Source organism: Hyperolius riggenbachi, chromosome 2 (assembly GCF_040937935.1).
Source record: "Hyperolius riggenbachi isolate aHypRig1 chromosome 2, aHypRig1.pri, whole genome shotgun sequence".
In the NCBI taxonomy this organism is placed as follows: domain Eukaryota; kingdom Metazoa; phylum Chordata; class Amphibia; order Anura; family Hyperoliidae; genus Hyperolius; species Hyperolius riggenbachi.
Genome location: NC_090647.1, coordinates 325008881 through 325026533, shown reverse-complemented (window position 1 = coordinate 325026533; position 17653 = coordinate 325008881). Strand labels below are relative to the sequence as shown.

At 44.9% G+C, this 17653-nt stretch overlaps 1 protein-coding gene across 1 annotated transcript in view; it reads right to left on the bottom strand.

Annotated features, from left to right (window-relative positions):
• Positions 1-219: 219 nt before the first annotated feature.
• The window catches only part of GMEB1 (glucocorticoid modulatory element binding protein 1), a 35081-nt gene continuing 17647 nt past the window's right edge, over positions 220-17653 (bottom strand). Inside the window, exons 7-10 of the mRNA XM_068269267.1 lie at positions 17607-17653; positions 16473-16610; positions 15284-15403; positions 220-1012 (exon numbers count right to left, since the gene is read on the bottom strand). The exon at positions 17607-17653 is cut by the window's right edge and continues 85 nt beyond it. Coding sequence (XP_068125368.1) covers positions 483-1012; positions 15284-15403; positions 16473-16610; positions 17607-17653 — 835 coding nt within the window. The 3' untranslated portion in view covers positions 220-482. The remainder of the gene's footprint in view (positions 1013-15283; positions 15404-16472; positions 16611-17606) is intronic.

Sequence of the window (17653 nt, the reverse complement as noted above, 5' to 3'; positions counted from 1 at the left end):
GAGGCTGAGGATCAGCAGGATAGCCAGGCAACTGGTATTCTTTAAAAGGAAATAAATATGGCAGCCTCCATATCCCTCTCACTTCAGTTGTGCTTTAAGGAAGTCAGATTGGCAGCTTTCAAGAGTCTCTCATGCAAAGTTACTTTAAGCTGGGCAAGAGCAACCTGCACACCTGGAATTAAAAGCTCGGTTTTGTAGGTGTACATTTTAAACAGGATATAGTAATACATTAGTTATTTTAATAAAAAAAAACATTTTTCAACATTTTAGTCTTTTTTAAGCTATGCACAGCACAAACACAAATGCTGCAAGAATATATGTTAAAAAGTTTCAGGGAAGTGATGTAGGCTCCATCTCAAAAGTCTGCTAACTCTTTTCAATAGCTAGAATCTATATACTTGCAAAAATAAAATGACCTAATCACTATAATAAATTAACATTTCTTAATAACTTTAACGCAATGGTCTCTGCTACTTTTGCAGTTAGTCTTCTTCCAGCACCACAATTTCCACATCATGGACCCCATCGTGGTGGCTGACTCCTAACATCTTTCCATCACCAAGCTCCATCACTTTGGAACCTCCTTCAGGATCTGGTGCTGGATCAATCTGAATAATAGTTTGTCCCTCCTCACCAACTCCATCTTGTTCAAGTCCTGAGTCCATAGCAACAAGCTCCACAGGACTCATAACACCGCTCAAAGCTCCAGCGTCCTGCAGGTCTGCTGTTAATACAGTGAGGGCATCTCCATCTCCAGTTTTGCCCAGAACCGTAGTGTAGCGTAAGCCTCCTAATGAGAACTGCTGTCCAACAGGGGCTAACGTGAGAGGAGACAGCACTGTGTATTGCGGCTGAGATGAAGGTGTGCTCAAAGTGCCAGCAGAAGCTGGACGCTGGAGTCGTGGCCTCTTTGGAGGCTTGGGAGTGCTCACTGGCATCAGGACAACATTTTGAAGAATGGGTGACTGGCTGCCTTCCTGCTTCTTCTGCTCTTCCAATTGCCGTTCAAGATCTGCCAGACCAAAAATTATAGTATGTTCAGACAAAAGGTAAAACACTATGTCATCATCCAAAAGGCATACATGTAAAAAAAGGGCACAGGGTAATTTGGGCTCAGGGTGAAGCCAAAAAAACAGCTCACCCTAGTGTGGCAAATTTCCCCTCCAAGGCGCTGTACAGTGGAGGTAAAATGCAAATCGGCTTCCAGCTATTGCTGTCAAACAAACTGCAAATTGGCTTTTTGCCAGCGCCCAGATTACTCACTGAGCGCTGCTTTAGCTGTAATTTACACCAGGGCCTACGGGGCACCCAAATGTCCTCGGCTGCCCAGCGCTCTTTTTACCAGACTCGATCCAAAAGTGTTTTCCCCTCAAACACTAAAAAAAAAAAAAAGATAGAACGTCACACTCCCACTGCCTTTTTAACAAAACCAAGTGACATTTTAAATGCCTAAAAAATTTCTGCACTCTCACAGAAGGAAGCATGAAGTGATATAAATATGAGAGGTGCCTTTTTCCTGTTCTCTTCACTGGAGGGTGGGTGGTTGGTGTTTCTGTTCTGTGCCATTCCATTGCCAAATCCACTACTACTGACCTGTTAAGACTGAAATTCAGCTAAAGGTGGACATACACTTAACTTTTCCTGTTGATATCTGGCAGATTTGATCACTAATCAAATCTTCTAGAAATCAATGCCACAAATGATGCCCAGAAGATATCGCTCAATCAGCAGCGGGTCAAGTGTGTGGCAATAACAGCGATTGATTTTGGAATGACCAACATGCAGCGTGTAGGCAGCAGCGCTTACACTCACCTGTCATCCTCACCAAACACACTGCAGGATTTGGCTAGATCATTTGTGGGATGTCAGCTGTATATGCACTACAATGACCAGCAAGTCAGTCTTGCAAAGTTCTGTGTTTGGTGTGGAGGGTGTTGCGTGGGTGTCACTTGAAACACTCCCATTCCACGGCAGAGGTATGGTTTTTCTTCAGCTGACCATAGTTGATTAGCTCAAGGTCTTTGGTACTTTTGATTTTTTTTCATTGTCTACAATTTTGTAAACCATTGTCCACTTTATAAGGTGTAGCCAGTATACCTGCCGAGGAGTGAGGTTTTGCATAATTTAATGCTCTTACTACGCCTTTACAGAATTGACCTTAAATTCATGATAGTGGTCCTTTAACCCTTTCCCTGCCAAGCACGTTCTAGGTACGTTAAGGCTGGAAAAGGCTCCAACTGCGAACATACCTAGTATGTTATTTGGCATTTTGTCCCCGGGGGAAGTCATTCTCCCTCCCCATGGGCTCCCCTCCTCTGCCTCCATGCAATGCTGGAGCAGTGGCTGGTGTGTAATTACTCACCCTATCACTTGTTCCATGCCACATGTCCCCCGTCGGCAGAAGTCTCCTCTTTTCTTCCTGTACGATGTGCGATTACATACGTGTCATACAGAGATCAGGCGTCCAGAGAGATGCCTGCTGCCAGAGGAGACACCTATTCCAGGCCACATTTACTGGCTACCTGTACTTGCGCAACTATTCCAGTACAGGAAAAGTTGGATACAAATACATATTTTTTAATCGTTCGATTCAGCAGAATCAGGGTTTTACAAGCAGTACCATTTTTGGCAGTAAATATTCTTTGAAATAAAAAAATATTTTTTAACACTTTTTTTTTACATATTTTACTCCAAAAATGTTTTATATTTCCAGAAAAAGTACAACATTTTATTTCAGTATTCAAGCCCAATTCATTAACTACTTCCCGACCGCCGTATAGACAAATGGCAGCCGGGAAGTAGACGCCGCAAGGACCACCGTATTGACAAAATGCGGCGGTCCTTGTTTGGGCATGGGCGGAGCGATCGCGTCATCCGTGACGCGATCCTCCGCCTGTCGCCGCTCACTCGCCGCAACATCCCGCCGGCCATACGGAAGCGCCGGCGGGATGTTAACCCGACGATCGCCGCATACAAAGTGTATAATACACTTTGTAATGTTTACAAAGTGTATTATACAGGCTGCCTCCTGCCCTGGTGGTCCCAGTGTCCGAGGGACCACCAGGGCAGGCTGCAGCCACCCTAGTCTGCACCAAGCACACTGATTTTCTCCCCCCCCCGCCCCAGATTGCCCACAACACCCATCAGACCCCCCCCTGCCCACCCCCCAGACCCCTGTTTGCACCCAATCACCCCCCTAATCACCCATCAATCACTCCCTGTCACTATCTGTCAACGCTATTTTTTTTTTTATACCTCCCCCTGCCCCCTGCTCCCTCCTGATCACCCCCCCACCCCTCAGATTCTCCCCAGACCCCCCCCCCCATGTACTGTATGCATCTATCCCCCCTGATCACCTGTCAATCACCTGTCACTCACCCGTCAATCACCCCCTGTCACTGCCACCCATCAATCAGCCCCTAACCTGCCCCTTGCGGGCAATCTGATCACCCCCCCCCACACCAATAGATCGCCCGCAGATCCGACATCAGATCACCTCCCAAATCCATTGTTTACATCTATTCTCTCCTCTAAACACCCACTAATTACCCATCAATCACCCATCAATCACCCCCTATCACCACCTGTCACTTTTACCTATCAGATCAGACCCTAATCTGCCCCTTGCGGGCACCCAATCACCCGCCCACACGCTCAGATTGCCCTCAGACCCCCCCTTATCAATTCACCAGTGTATTCATTACATCTGTTCTTCCCTGTAATAACCCACTGATCACCTGTCAATCACCTGCCAATCACCTATCACCCATCAATCACCCCCTGTCACTGCCACCCAACAATCAGCCCCTAACCTGCCCCTTGCGGGCAATCTGATCACCCACCCACACCATTAGATCGCCCGCAAACCCGCCGTCAGATTACCTCCCAAATGTATTGTTTACATCTGTTATCTTCTCTAAACACCCACTAATTACCCATCAATCACCCCCTATCACTGTTACCTATCAGATCAGACCCTAATCTGCCCCTTGCGGGCACCCAATCACCCGCCTACACGCTCAGATTACCCTCAGACCCCCCCTTATCAATTCGCCAGGGCATTATTTACATCTATCCTTCCCTGTAATAACCCACTGATCACCTGTCAATCACCTGCCAATCACCTATCACCCATCAATCACCCCCTGTCACTGCCACCCAACAATCAGCCCCTAACCTGCCCCTTGCGGGCAATCTGATTACCCACCCACACCAATAGATCGCCCGCAGATCCAACATCAGATCACCACCCAAGCGCAGCGTTTACATCTATTCTCTCCTCTAAACACCCACTAATTACCCATCAATCACCCCCTATCACCACCTGTCACTGTTACCCATCAGATCAGCCCCTTGCGGGCACCCAATCACCCGCCTACACGCTCAGATTGCCCTCAGACCCCCCCTTATCAATTCGCCAGTGCAATATTTACATCCGTTCTCCCCTGTAATAACCCACTGATTACCTGTCAATCACCTATTAATCACCCATCAATCACCCCCTGTCACTGCCACCCATCAATCACCCCCTGTCACTGCCACCCATCAATCACCCGCTGTCACTGCCACCCATCAATCAGCCCCTAACCTGCCCCTTGCGGGCAATCTGATCACCCACCCACACCAATAGATCGCCCGCAGATCCGACGGCCGATCACCTCCCAAGTGCAGTGTTCACATCTGTTCTCTACCCTAAACACCCACTAATTACCCATCAATCACCCCCTGTCACTGCTACCTATCAGATTAGACCCCTATCTGCCCCTAGGGCACTCAATCACCCGCCCACACCCTCAGAATGCCCTCAGACCCCAGCCCTGATCACCTCGCCAGTGCATTGCTTGCATCTATTCTCCCCTCTAATCACACCTTGAGACACCCATCAATCACCTCCTGTCACCCCCTAGCACACCTACCCATCAGATCAGGCCCTAATTTGCCCCGTGTGGGCTCCTGATCACTTGGCCAAACCCTCAGATCCCCCTCAGACCCCCTTCCGATCACCTCCCCAGTGCATTGATTGCATCTATTCTCCCCTCTAACCACCCCCTGAGACACCCATCAATCACCCTTCTGGCACCCCCCTAGCACTCCTATCCATCAGATCAGGCCCAATACAACCTGTCATCTAAAAGGCCACCCTGCTTATGACCGGTTCCACAAAATTCGCCCCCTCATAGACCACCTGTCATCAAAATTTGCAGATGCTTATACCCCTGAACAGTCATTTTGAGACATTTGGTTTCCAGACTACTCACGGTTTTGGGCCCGTAAAATGCCAGGGCGGTATAGGAACCCCACAAGTGTGCCCATTTTAGAAAAAAAGACACCCCAAGGTATTCTGTTAGGTGTATGACGAGTTCATAGAAGATTTTATTTTTTGTCAAAAGTTAGCGGAAATTGATTTTTATTGGTTTTTTTTCCACAAAGTGTCACTTTCCGCTAACTTTTGACAAAAAATAAAATCTTCTATGAACTCGTCATACACCTAACAGAATACCTTGGGGTGTCTTCTTTCTAAAATGGGGTCACTTGTGGGGTTCCTATACTGCCCTGGCATTTTAGGGGCCCTAAACCGCGAGGAGTAGTCTAGAAAACAAATGCCTCAAAATGACCTGTGAATAGGACGTTGGGCCCCTTAGCGCACCTAGGCTGCAAAAAAGTGTCACACATGTGGTATCGCCGTACTCAGGAGAAGTAGTATAATGTGTTTTGGGGTGTATTTTTACACATACCCATGCTGGGTGGGAGAAATCTCTCTGTAAATGGACAATTGTGTGTAAAAAAAAAATCAAAAGATTGTCATTTACAGAGATATTTCTCCCACCCAGCATGGGTATGTGTAAAAATACACCCCAAAACACATTATACTACTTCTCCTGAGTACGGCGGTACCACGTGTGGCACTTTTTTACACCCTAAGTGCGCTAAGGGGCCCAACGTCCAATGAGTACCTTTAGGATTTCACAGGTCATTTTGCGACATTTTCTTTCAAGACTACTCCTCACGGTTTAGGGCCCCTAAAATGCCAGGGCAGTATAGGAACCCCACAAATGACCCCATTTTAGAAAGAAGACACCCCAAGGTATTCTGTTAGGACTATGGTAAATTCATAGAAGATTTTATTTTTTGTCACAAGTTAGCGGAAAATGACACTTTGTGAAAAAAAACAATACAAATCAATTTCCGCTAACTTGTGACAAAAAAATAAAATCTTCTATGAACTCACCATACTCCTAACGGAATACCTTGGGGTGTCTTCTTTCTAAAATGGGGTCATTTGTGGGGTTCCTATACTGCCCTGGCATTTTAGGGGCCCTAAACCGTGAGGAGTCGTCTCGAAAGCAAATGTCGCAAAATGACCTGTGAAATCCTAAAAGTACTCATTGGACTTTGGGCCCCTTAGCGCGGTTAGGGTGCAAAAAAGTGCCACACATGTGGTATCGCCGTACTCAGGAGAAGTAGTATAATGTGTTTTGGGGTGTATTTTTACACATACCCATGCTGAGTGGGAGAAATATCTCTGTAAATGGACAATTGTGTGTAAAAAAAATTAACAAATTGTCATTTACAGAGATATTTCTCCCACCCAGCATGGGTATGTGTAAAAATACACCCCAAAACACATTATACTACTTCTCCTGAGTACGGCAATACCACATGTGTGGCACTTTTTTGCAGCCTAACTGCGCTAAGGGGTCCAAAGTCCAATGAGCACCTTTAGGCTTTACAGGGGTGCTTACAATTTAGCACCCCCCAAAATGTCAGGACAGTAAACACACCCCACAAATGACCCCATTTTGGAAAGTAGACCCTTCAAGGTATTCAGAGAGGGGCATGGTGAGTCCGTGGCAGATTTCATTTTTTTTTGTCGCCAGTTAGAAGAAATGGAAACTTTTTTTTTTTTTTTCCTCACAAAGTGTCATTTTCCGCTTACTTGTGACAAAAAGACCACTTTACTTACGGTAAAGTCTTTTCCAGTAGTCATGAGGACAGCACCCCTGGATGAGACCTGTCTCCCTCCCCACTGTGGACAGGAAACTGTTAAAAGAAGAATTTGCATAAGCAATAGGCAGCCACATATAAGATACTACACCTGACACAGTACCTCAGTTAATAAAAAGATGACACGGACATTTAATGATGCTTACACAAACTTATTTCTCTTTCCTACCCAAATAAGGGCGGGTTGCAGGGGTGCTGTCCTCATGACTACTGGAAAAGACTTTACCGTAAGTAAAGTGGTCTTTCCCAGAACGTCATTTCGGACAGCACCCCTGGATGAGACGATATACAAGAGTTAAAACCTTAGGGTGGGACCACAGCTTGCAAAACTTTCCTTCTGAAGGATAACCCTGCAGAGGCAGATACATTAAGGCGATAGTGCTTTACAAACGTATTGTGACTTGACCAGGTCGCAGCTCTGCAGATCTGATCTATAGAGGCCCCTGCCCTCTCTGCCCAGGAAGTCGAAATTCCTCTTGTGGAATGAGCCATGATAGAATTGAATTGCTTCCCCTGTGTCTGATATGCTAATGAAATAGCCCAAACAAATTTATAATCTGTGTAGGATTTAATTAAAGAAGATTTCTCCCAATTAATGATCCAACCTAGATCTTGTAGTAAGACTATTGTCGCAACAATCTGATCTCTTACCGAATTGGGAGATGTCCACCAAAACAGAAAATCAAGGTAACCCAAAATGTTAACCTTTCTCTGTCTAAGTGTAGCCAGAACCCCAGACATTACCTTCATAAACAACCCTGGAGCTGAGGATAATCCGAAGGGCAAAGCATTAAACTGATACAATCTTACCTCTTCCTCCATCTGGATGGCAAACCTTAAGTACTATTGAGAAGACAGATGTATCGGTAATTGAAGATACGCATCCTTTTGGTCTAGAAAGGTTAGGAAATCGTCCTTCTGTAAAAGATGAATAATAGATCAAATCCATCCTGAATTTTCTGTATTTTACCTTCTGGTTTAGACTCTTTAAATTTAGTATGAACTGATAATTTCCCTGTAGCTCCTTTACTAGAAAAAACACAGGGCAATAGAATCCCTGTCCTCTGACATTTCGGTACTTCTCGAATTACCCTTTTTTTTTTTTTTTTTTTTTTAAACAGGGAAAGGACTTTCGATTGTAGGGCTGAAAACTTTATTTGGTCCTGCAAGCGGGGAGTAATGCAAAAGTCCTGAAGAGGAGGCTGGCTGAACTCTATTCTGTATCCCTCCAAAAAAAAAAAAAAACACCTTAAAGGCTCTTTCCCACTAAGACGTTGCGTTAGATGCGACGCTAAGGTCACATAACGTGCCCCCAATGCAACGCATGTGAGCTTTGAAGTTGGACGCTATTTAGAGCCACGTTATGCGTCTCCTGATGGGTCTGTGATGCGTACTTTTTGACGCATACTATCGGACGAAAACGGCGCATGCGGCAAAAGACTGGAGAGCACGTGATCGGAAAACTCCGCATCACGTGGTCCTGCCAGCCAATAAGCGGCCGCTCCAGGAAGTTAACACTGCAGTGCATATTAATTAGTCATGTGGCTGGCCACAACAGCGGACTCTCCCCTCCTCTCCTGCAAGAAAAAACAAAACCACACATTATTGAGCATATGCAAACAGTCTAATGCGGCTAAAACCGTGTATAACGCACAGCATGCTGCACTTTCTTTAAACGTCCAGCGTTACAGTGTAACACAACGTGGGCACTGTGAACAGCCCATTGATTTTTCATTACTGTGAGCTGGGCTGCGTTACAGGCTGCTCTAACCTGCGCCTGTAACGTCCCACTGTGAAAAGCCTAAATAACCAATATTTTGTGCACTGTAGTTGCCATGTTTTGAAATTTGCAATTCTCCATCTCACTGGAATACTAGCGTCATTGCTTATCTGACTTCTTAGTAAAAGTGAAGTTGGACTTAGGGCCGGTTCACATTACAAACGCGGACGGCCACGCATGCGGAACGCAACGCGTACGACGTTGCGTGGCTGATCCCATCACTGAAAAGTGAATGGGACAGCCGCGCGTTTTTTGCTAAATCTGCGTGCAGCATGCGTTCCCGGACCGCACAGGTCCGGAACGCATGCAGTGTGAACATCAGACAGTGCACTCTATGCACTGTCTGATGTCGTGCGTGTTGGCCTTCTGCACGCGTTTCCAAAACGCAGCTGGAAACGTGTGCAGTCTGAACAGGCCCTTAGGCTTCTGTGACTTGTAGAGAGCCCATCTCCTGCCCTTAGAGGACTAGGGATCTGACTTATTCTTAGAAGGAGGGACGAAAGGACCGTTTACTTTGAAAAGGTCCTTTCTTAAAGGAATACTATCAATACCCAAGTGTTCTAAAATGACAATGTACAAATAATGTCTAAGTTGCTGTGTAAACATTTCCCTACCTTTCATGTTAAATATCAGAGGCAAAAGCTGTAATTTACTGAGGGTAGGATTAGCTATATTGGGACAAATCAATTGCAGAAGGGGTGTCTACTTCAATGCACAGCCAGAGTTGCATATCGGACTACAGAAAGCAAATATCAAACAAACACTGAAAGCATTTTGATAACAGTAAACAAAGAGGTTGCTACTAAAAATGTATACACCAGTACTTAGCAACACTTCCCAAACAATTCCTGTGTCAATTGAAAATATGTGAATCGATAGAATTCCTTTAACAGGAATCTTTTTTTTTTTTTTTTTTTTAACATGTGTGTCTGCCGTTCTGTCTAGAGGGTTGTCTAACTGACTCAAACAGCAGACCCCCTTCACAAGGTACACCACATAACTTGATTTTGAAGAATTGTCATCATTCCAAGTTTTTACCCATACACCTCTTCTGGCTGAATTAACTAATGCCGTAGTTCTGGCCATAAGTTTAACCGTATCATCTGAAGCGTCCACTAGATAATTGGAAGCATTCCAAACTTTAGGGAAATCATTCAAAATTTCCCAGAAATCCTCAAAAAAGTAGGTCAGTTTTGTTTGATACCCTTGAAAAATATGGATCTAATTTAGGTGGGGTTCCCAAAAACCCTGATCTTCAGGAGAAAAACAACATTTAGATAATGATCTGGGCCAAAAAAAAAAATTTTCCTAGGATTATCCGACTCCTTAATCCTAATCTTAAAAGTAGAATGGACTGGAATAAACCGAGAATGAGGATCCGCCAAACTCTCATACATTTGATCTAAAGGTGTCAAAGATTTCTGCTCAGACTTAATACCTATTAGTAAGTCTTTCATTAATTCAGGAAAAAACATTGCAGTTAGGGCTCTTTTCCACTATAAAATGCGATCGCAACCACATTTGCGATCCCAATCGTACTTCAATTTCCACTATGCGATTGCGCTACTATACTTCTAGTACAGCTCAATTGCATACAATGCAGGAGGATGACGATTGTGCTTTGTCCAAATCGCATCGCAATCAGATTGCACTAATGGAAATTGCTGCTGCAGTTTCCATTAGTTTAACGTACCTCGTGATCAGAATCAAATCTTAACTCGCAGGGTAATGAAAAAAAGGCCCTTAGTCAGTTTTACTCAAATCTTCCTCCTAGTTTGATACATTTTCTCTGTGCAGAGAGAGTTACTATAAAGGAGGCAGCCCCAGCATTCCTTTACATGTGCATTTTTGTTTAAATTGCCTCTCCTTGCCCTGAATCTGTCTAGTTCTTTTAAACAATCTATTTAATTGCTGCAGCTTAGAAGAACTTCAAGAATGTTACACATGCAGGTTTTCTGATGTGAAATTTATCTGAAAACAGGTACCCAAGGGGTTAAAAACACAGCCTGGGTATTCTGGGATGCAGTTTGTTCTGCTCTCACTGCAGCTGCCTGGGAGGTCTGTCTCTCCATTAGCTTGCCTGTTATTGCTGGCTTATCGCCTTCTCTAAACAGCCAGGGTTTCTCTGCTCACATTTGCCTGCTTTAATTTTTATGAATTAACCTTCAGTGACCTGTGTTGTGATAATCTCCACACAAGGTGTTAATTTCCCACACCTGCTCAGGAATTATAGATTTTCATGCGGACACAGGTTTTATGAATGCACACTTTACTAAATGGTGGGTAAAGTCAGCTGTTTTGAGCATTACCGCATGCAGGAATGCTCAATAAATAGAGGCCTATGTCTCTTGGAAGCAGGAGGCATAGTTAGAGGTGCAGACAACATAGGAGATGATGGATTAGCTATAACAGGTAGATAAGCCATAGCAGTACTAGTCCCAGGCCCATCTGAAGCAGCTGAGGCGGTAGAAGCAATAGCAGAATCTTTAATTTCCTATTGCTGTGGACCTTCTCTGTACAATACTGGCACCATTTCCATTCAGAGTTGCCAATCCATGCTGACTGGACTGAGTAGAAGATTTTTCAGACTTTTCAACCTTCTCAGTCTTATGTCTTTTGGATATAAAACATAATAAACAATAGCCAGCCATTAGACAAATCCCTCTATACATAACATACATCCAGCCAAGCAGAAGAAACATAATCACATCTACTTGCCAGAGAGGGATCCTGGGCAGATTCAGCAGATTGTGCAGGAGCTGACCCAGAGGCGTCCTCCATGATCCCAGCCACAAACCAGAGTGCATCATGGACTCTACAAACTTATAGCTGTGCTGCTGATTTGATGCAGCTGATCCAATTATGCATGCGGCCCCTGCCGGCTAAGCATATGCTTAATCAGCTTCTTACCTTAAGGAATCAGCTGTATGCCGATTCCTAATCACCGCCGCGGCCCCTGCCGGCCGGCTCAGACTTCAGATCACGCGGGACGCCAGCGCGTGACTACCTCCGGTTCAACCGGAAGTGAACTCTCTCCAATGCACGCACATGCGCGCATAAAGTTGCTGCCTCCGATGGAGAAGCCTCCTCCACGCTGCAGGGCTCCTGACTGTTCACTGAACAGCGCTGCTTGGAGCCCTGGAAAACGCTGCCCCTGCCGCCTGACATGGATGGCACTCCTGGAGACCTCTCCCATGCATCCCGTCCGGGACAGGAAACTAAACTGAGGTACTGTGTCAGGTGTAGTATCTTATATGTGGCTGCCTATTGCTTATGCAAATTCTTCTTTTAACAGTTTCCTGTCCACAGTGGGGAGGGAGACAGGTCTCATCCAGGGGTGCTGTCCGAAATGACGTTCTGGGAAAATAATATCTTCTATGAACTCACTATGCCTCTCAGTGAATACTTTGGGATGTCTTCTTTCCAAAATGGGGTCATTTGGGGGGTATTTATACTATCCTGGAATTCTAGCCCCTCATGAAACATGACAGGGGGTCAGAAAAGTCAGAGATGCTTGAAAATGGGAAAATTCACTTTTTGCACCATAGTTTGTAAACGCTATAACTTTTACCCAAACCAATAAATATACACTGAATGGGTTTTTTTATCAAAAACATGTTTGTCCACATTTTTCGTGCTGCATGTATACAGAAATTTCACTTTATTTGAAAAATGTCAGCACAGAAAGTTAAAAAAAATCATTTTTTTGCCAAAATTCATGTCTTTTTTGATGAATATAATAAAAAGTAAAAATCGCAGGAGCAATCAAATAGCACCAAAAGAAAGCTTTATTAGTGACAAGAAAAGGAGCCAAAATTCATTTAGGTGGTAGGTTGTATGAGCGAGCAATAAACAGTGAAAGCTGCAGTGGTCTGAATGGAAAAAAAGTGGCCGGTCCTTAAGGGGTAGAAAGCCCTAGGTCCTCAAGTGGTTAAGGAAAAAAAGCAATAAATAATATGTCCGTTTTCATGTAGGTTTTCTTGTGAAAAATCGTAAGTAAACCTAATGAGTGCAAAATGTCTAAAAATGGCTTGACAGTAGATGTTAGGACAAATCGGCTGGCAGGGAAAGGGTTAAAGCCCTAGTTCATCTTCACAGCTTTTTTTTTTAATTTAATGTGTTAAATTTGCATTAATTAGCCTGGGGTTTTTCAGCATTACACATCTGTACTTTTTGCAGAAAATATGTTTAAATACCTGGTTAATAGCTTCACTAGCTCTACTTTCTGTAGGGATAGCAGTGCAATTTTATTGGAGACACCTGTCCAAACTCTTCCCCACCTTACCTATTAACAAAACAGGGAGGAGCTATAAAGAGGCAGCAGCAAGTTTCCCTGTGTGCACATATCACCTAACCCCACCCAATGTCTAATGCTGGGAATACAAGTTACGTTTTTTGCGTTCGATACTCCGCACAATCAGCCATTCGATTCTCTGCTCGTTTTTCTTATCTTTTTTCCATTCACTTTGAGAAATCGAGCGGAACAGAATTGAGTGGAGAATCGGACATGTCGGAATTTTATCGAAGGCATCTATAGGAACGATTCTCCGCAAAAACGTAACGTGTATTCCCAGCATAAGAGTTTACTTGTGGCCAGTACTCTGCAGCACTACAGCTGACTCAAGTCTCAACTCCTTCTCCCTGCTTTGTGTGGAAATACTAAACCTTCCCACAAAAATTCTAGTGTTTTCATGAAGATTAAGGGCCGGTTCAGAGGGATGACTGCCTGCAGCTGTGCATGACATTTACTGCGTCCTGCATTAAGATGTATCTAAGCATTCCTTTCAATGCATTTACAGTAGATTACCTTTGTTCGCATCATGGTTGATAGTTTTCCCAAGATGCTGCGTGTAGGTACTAGAGCTGGCTACATTCGCAGCTCAGTGTCCTTTTAGGGGCTCAAAACATGACAAGACGACGAAATGCCGGCAACCAATGCTAAACACTTTTCTGCCAGATAGCAGAAAAGCATTCAGCATCGGCAGCCATCTGTGTGAACTGAAAAATTCATTCTTATAGCAGGCAGGGTGATGAAGGGTACACATAGCCTTTATAACCATCCAGGGCTAAACGCTTTATTACACATTAAGTAGAAGGGAACTGTAGCTGACCACAAGCAGTTTCTTTATGCTCAGAAAACAAGTAGGTCTGTAGTGTGGGGCAGCCCCGTTTCTATGGGCGTGCGACACGTGCCATCGCCCGGGGAGCTTTATTTTGCGGCAGGAGGGGGGCGCCGGGGCCGGGGGAACAGACATAATAGTTGCAACTCACGTTCTCCAGCCGTTCCCCCGCAGCTTCAATGTCTTTCCTCTCCTAGCGTCTGTCCTGGTAACAGCGCCCCCTGTGATGACGTATTGCTCCGCTGCTACTGAGACAGATGCCGGGAAAGGAAGGACATTGAGCAGCGCGGGTTCGGCGGAAGGAGGCGAGTTGTAACTATTATGTCCGCTCCCCCAGCCTGCCACACAACTGCGGGCACCTACCTAACTGACCTAAACTGCTGGCACCTACCTAACTGACCTAAACAGCTGGCACCTACCTAACTGACCTAAACAGCTGGCAACTACCTAACTGACCTAAACAGCGGGAACCTACCTAACTAACCTAAACTGCGGGAACCTACCTAACTAACCTAAATTGCGGGAACCTACCTAACTGACCTAAATTGCGGGAACCTACCTAACTGACCTAAACTGCGGGAACCTACCTAACTGGCCTAAACTGCGGGAACCTACCTAACTGACCTGAACTGCGGGAACCTACCTAACTAACCTAAACTGCGGGCACCTACCTAACTAACCTAAACTGCTGGAACCTACCTAACTGACCTAAACTTCTGGAACCTACCTAACTAACTTAAACTGCGTAAACCTACCTAACTAACCTATATTGCGGGATCCTGCCTATCTAACCCATACTGCGGGAACCTACCTAACTAACCTATACTGCGGGAACCTACATATCTAACCTATACTGCGGGAAACCTACCTAACTAACCTATACTGCGGGAACCTATCTAACCTATACTGCGGGAACCTACCTATCTAACCTAAACTGCAGGAACATACCTATCTAACCCATACTGGGTGAACCTACCGATCTAACCCATACTGGGGGAACCTACCGATCTAACCCATACTGGGGGAACCTACATATCTAACCCATACTGCAGGCACCTACCTATCTTACCCATACTGGGGGCAACTATATGGGCTACCCTTTACTGGAGGCACCTACGTAGCTAACCTATACTGCAGGCACCTACCTATCTAACCTATACCGGGGGCAAGTACCTATCTAACCTATAATGGGGACAACTATACAGGCTACCCTATACTGGAGGCACCTACGTAGCTAACCTATACTGCGGGCACCTATGCCTGGCTCCATGGGGGGCGGGGGGGGGGGGGATTTTTACACCCTTGCCCTGGGTGAAATTTAGCCTAGAAACTGCCCTGGTGTGAAGAGAACCTTGGTTATTTGTGACATAAAACTCACCTGCCAGTGTATATTGATACTGTTCATTCTGGCCTGTTTGACTCCTCCTTTCCTCCAAAACTTTCTGCACCGTATCCAGGAGACCAAATGTATTAGCAATGTTACTGAGTAAGGTGGCATCTACAAAAAGGAAAGAAAAAACAAATATATATAGATACTCAGTGGCAAGGCTGGTTTTAGGTACAATAGGGCCCCTGGGCAAAATTAATCCGGGGTACCCTCTGACAGACCCTTAACCCTCCCCTTCAGCTGCATTAGGGGCTGCCAAGTTCCACAACACCCCACTAGGGCCCCTCAACTTTATTTTGACCCCAGGGGCCTCTGATCTCTGATATCGGCTCAACTGTTCTGATTGGCATGTGCTCCTCCATATGTCCATGGCTCTGTGCACGCTGGTCTTCATCTTCCCAGTGGGGCCCTCTCCTCCATGACCCGGCAAATGTTATTATGTAAGCATGCACCAGGTCATGTAGGAGAGGCACCCCTGTGAGGATGAAGATAGAGGAGCATGGAGCCACAGACATATGAAGGAACTTGTAGCAGGGGCTCCAGGGATCAAAAAAGTAAGTGTAAGTGTGTGTGTGTGTGTGTGTGAGACCCAAGGAAAGGGGACCCCAGCACTAAAGGGCCCTGGTACAGGTGCTCAGGCTGCCCCTGCATAGTGGCATAACAAAATGGAACAGCTTTTCACAAAAATGTGGGGAAACAAATAAGCAAACAATATCAAGATTCAGTGCAATGAGAGAACAGTCAGTAGGGAGGATTACACATGGCTATTCTGGTAAAAAGGATTGGCAAGAGTTAAAGCCAACAGTTGCTTGCTAATCAATCATCTTCCAGATTAATAAGCAGCTCCTAGGTGCTATTTGCTCCCTTTGAAGTCAGTGGAAATTTGCATGTAAAAGCCCTGACAGCAGCCCTGTGTAAGCTGCCCAACAAGGTCTGACATAAGGCATATTCGTCCTTGTAATCGGATGTTGTGAATAAAGCACAGTTCCGATTCTATGCTTTAATGTGTCTCAGGCATCTGTGGTGTTCTTCCCATATTCCCTCTCCTGGATCACGTTAGAAGGGACTACACATTGAGGACGGACGGACAAGTCTAGCCCCTGCACTCTGCTGACAATCCTGGTAAACTAGACCGTGTGTCATGTTATTTATCTGGGGTTTGGATAAAAATTAAAAACACCTGAAGCTTGAAAAGGAGTCTGTTCAATTCGCTGTTGGACACCACTCAAGAGATCCTCTATTTCATTTTGGACCTTGTTGATAACTTCATCCATAAGTCCAACATCAGAGATCCCCTTCCAGAACAATACTGTCTCTTCTGCAATAATAAAACAGACAGTTATGATAAACAATGTTTTTTACATGGAGGTGATGAAGACTCCCAAGTTCGGTAGCAGGAAAGTAACAGGCAGCAGACAGCTTGAGCCCCTACAAGCATACAGTAAAAACAGCATGGTGGTGGAGAGATTAGGGTAGTAGTAATTTGCCAACCTTTTCTCTGGAAAGGGGACTAAATTCTCTCTAATACCCCAGATTCCCCAATACAACTTCCTGCCGATTTGTTCATTCAGTTCTTTTCAATTTATATGACTAACTATATGAACATATTTGGAGTGATTATACATCAGAGAAAAGAGGTTTGATAGGAATTAACTCTCAGGTGAATCTTGGGTTTAATTTGCGCCATTTGTAAGAAACTTTCAGGCAGAAGAGGAGGATATAGTACAGCAATTTAAAGCAAATGTGAAGCGACGCTGAAAATAAAAGTTAGATACTCACCAATGTAGAATGAAGGCTCTCTGTCCCACAGAGTCTACCCGGTCCTCTCTCCATACCCTTGGTCCTTGGCTGCCCACCGTTGACATTCTGCACCTTCAGGACTCCTTGAAAGCCCTTGCGTCTCCCAGTGCTCCCAATGATTGGCACATCCCTACTGCACATGTGCGAGCCTGGACTTGCGGGTGCGTAGTACGGACCCGCTCATCTTTGGAAGTACTCGGGACACAAGTACTTACAAAGACTTCATAAGGAGTCTAAAAGGATTATTCAACCAGCTGGTCAAATGACTTCAATAATAGAGACAGCAGTGGAACGGGAAGACTATGGGATCCCGAGCCTTTCCTCAACATAGGTGAATATCTGACCTTTTTTCCCAAAATCACTTCAGATTAACTTGAAAAGTCTAAAATTGTTAAATATAATAGGCTGCTGGATATCCACCTGGCCACGTTGAACGCAATACTGTTCCATCTCAGTTATTGCAGATAGTTTAAGCACAGATGTAAATTGCTGTACAGTATCTGCATTGACTTACCAGATATTTCCTCACTGTCTTTCTTGCTTCGGTCTTCTCTGTTTAGT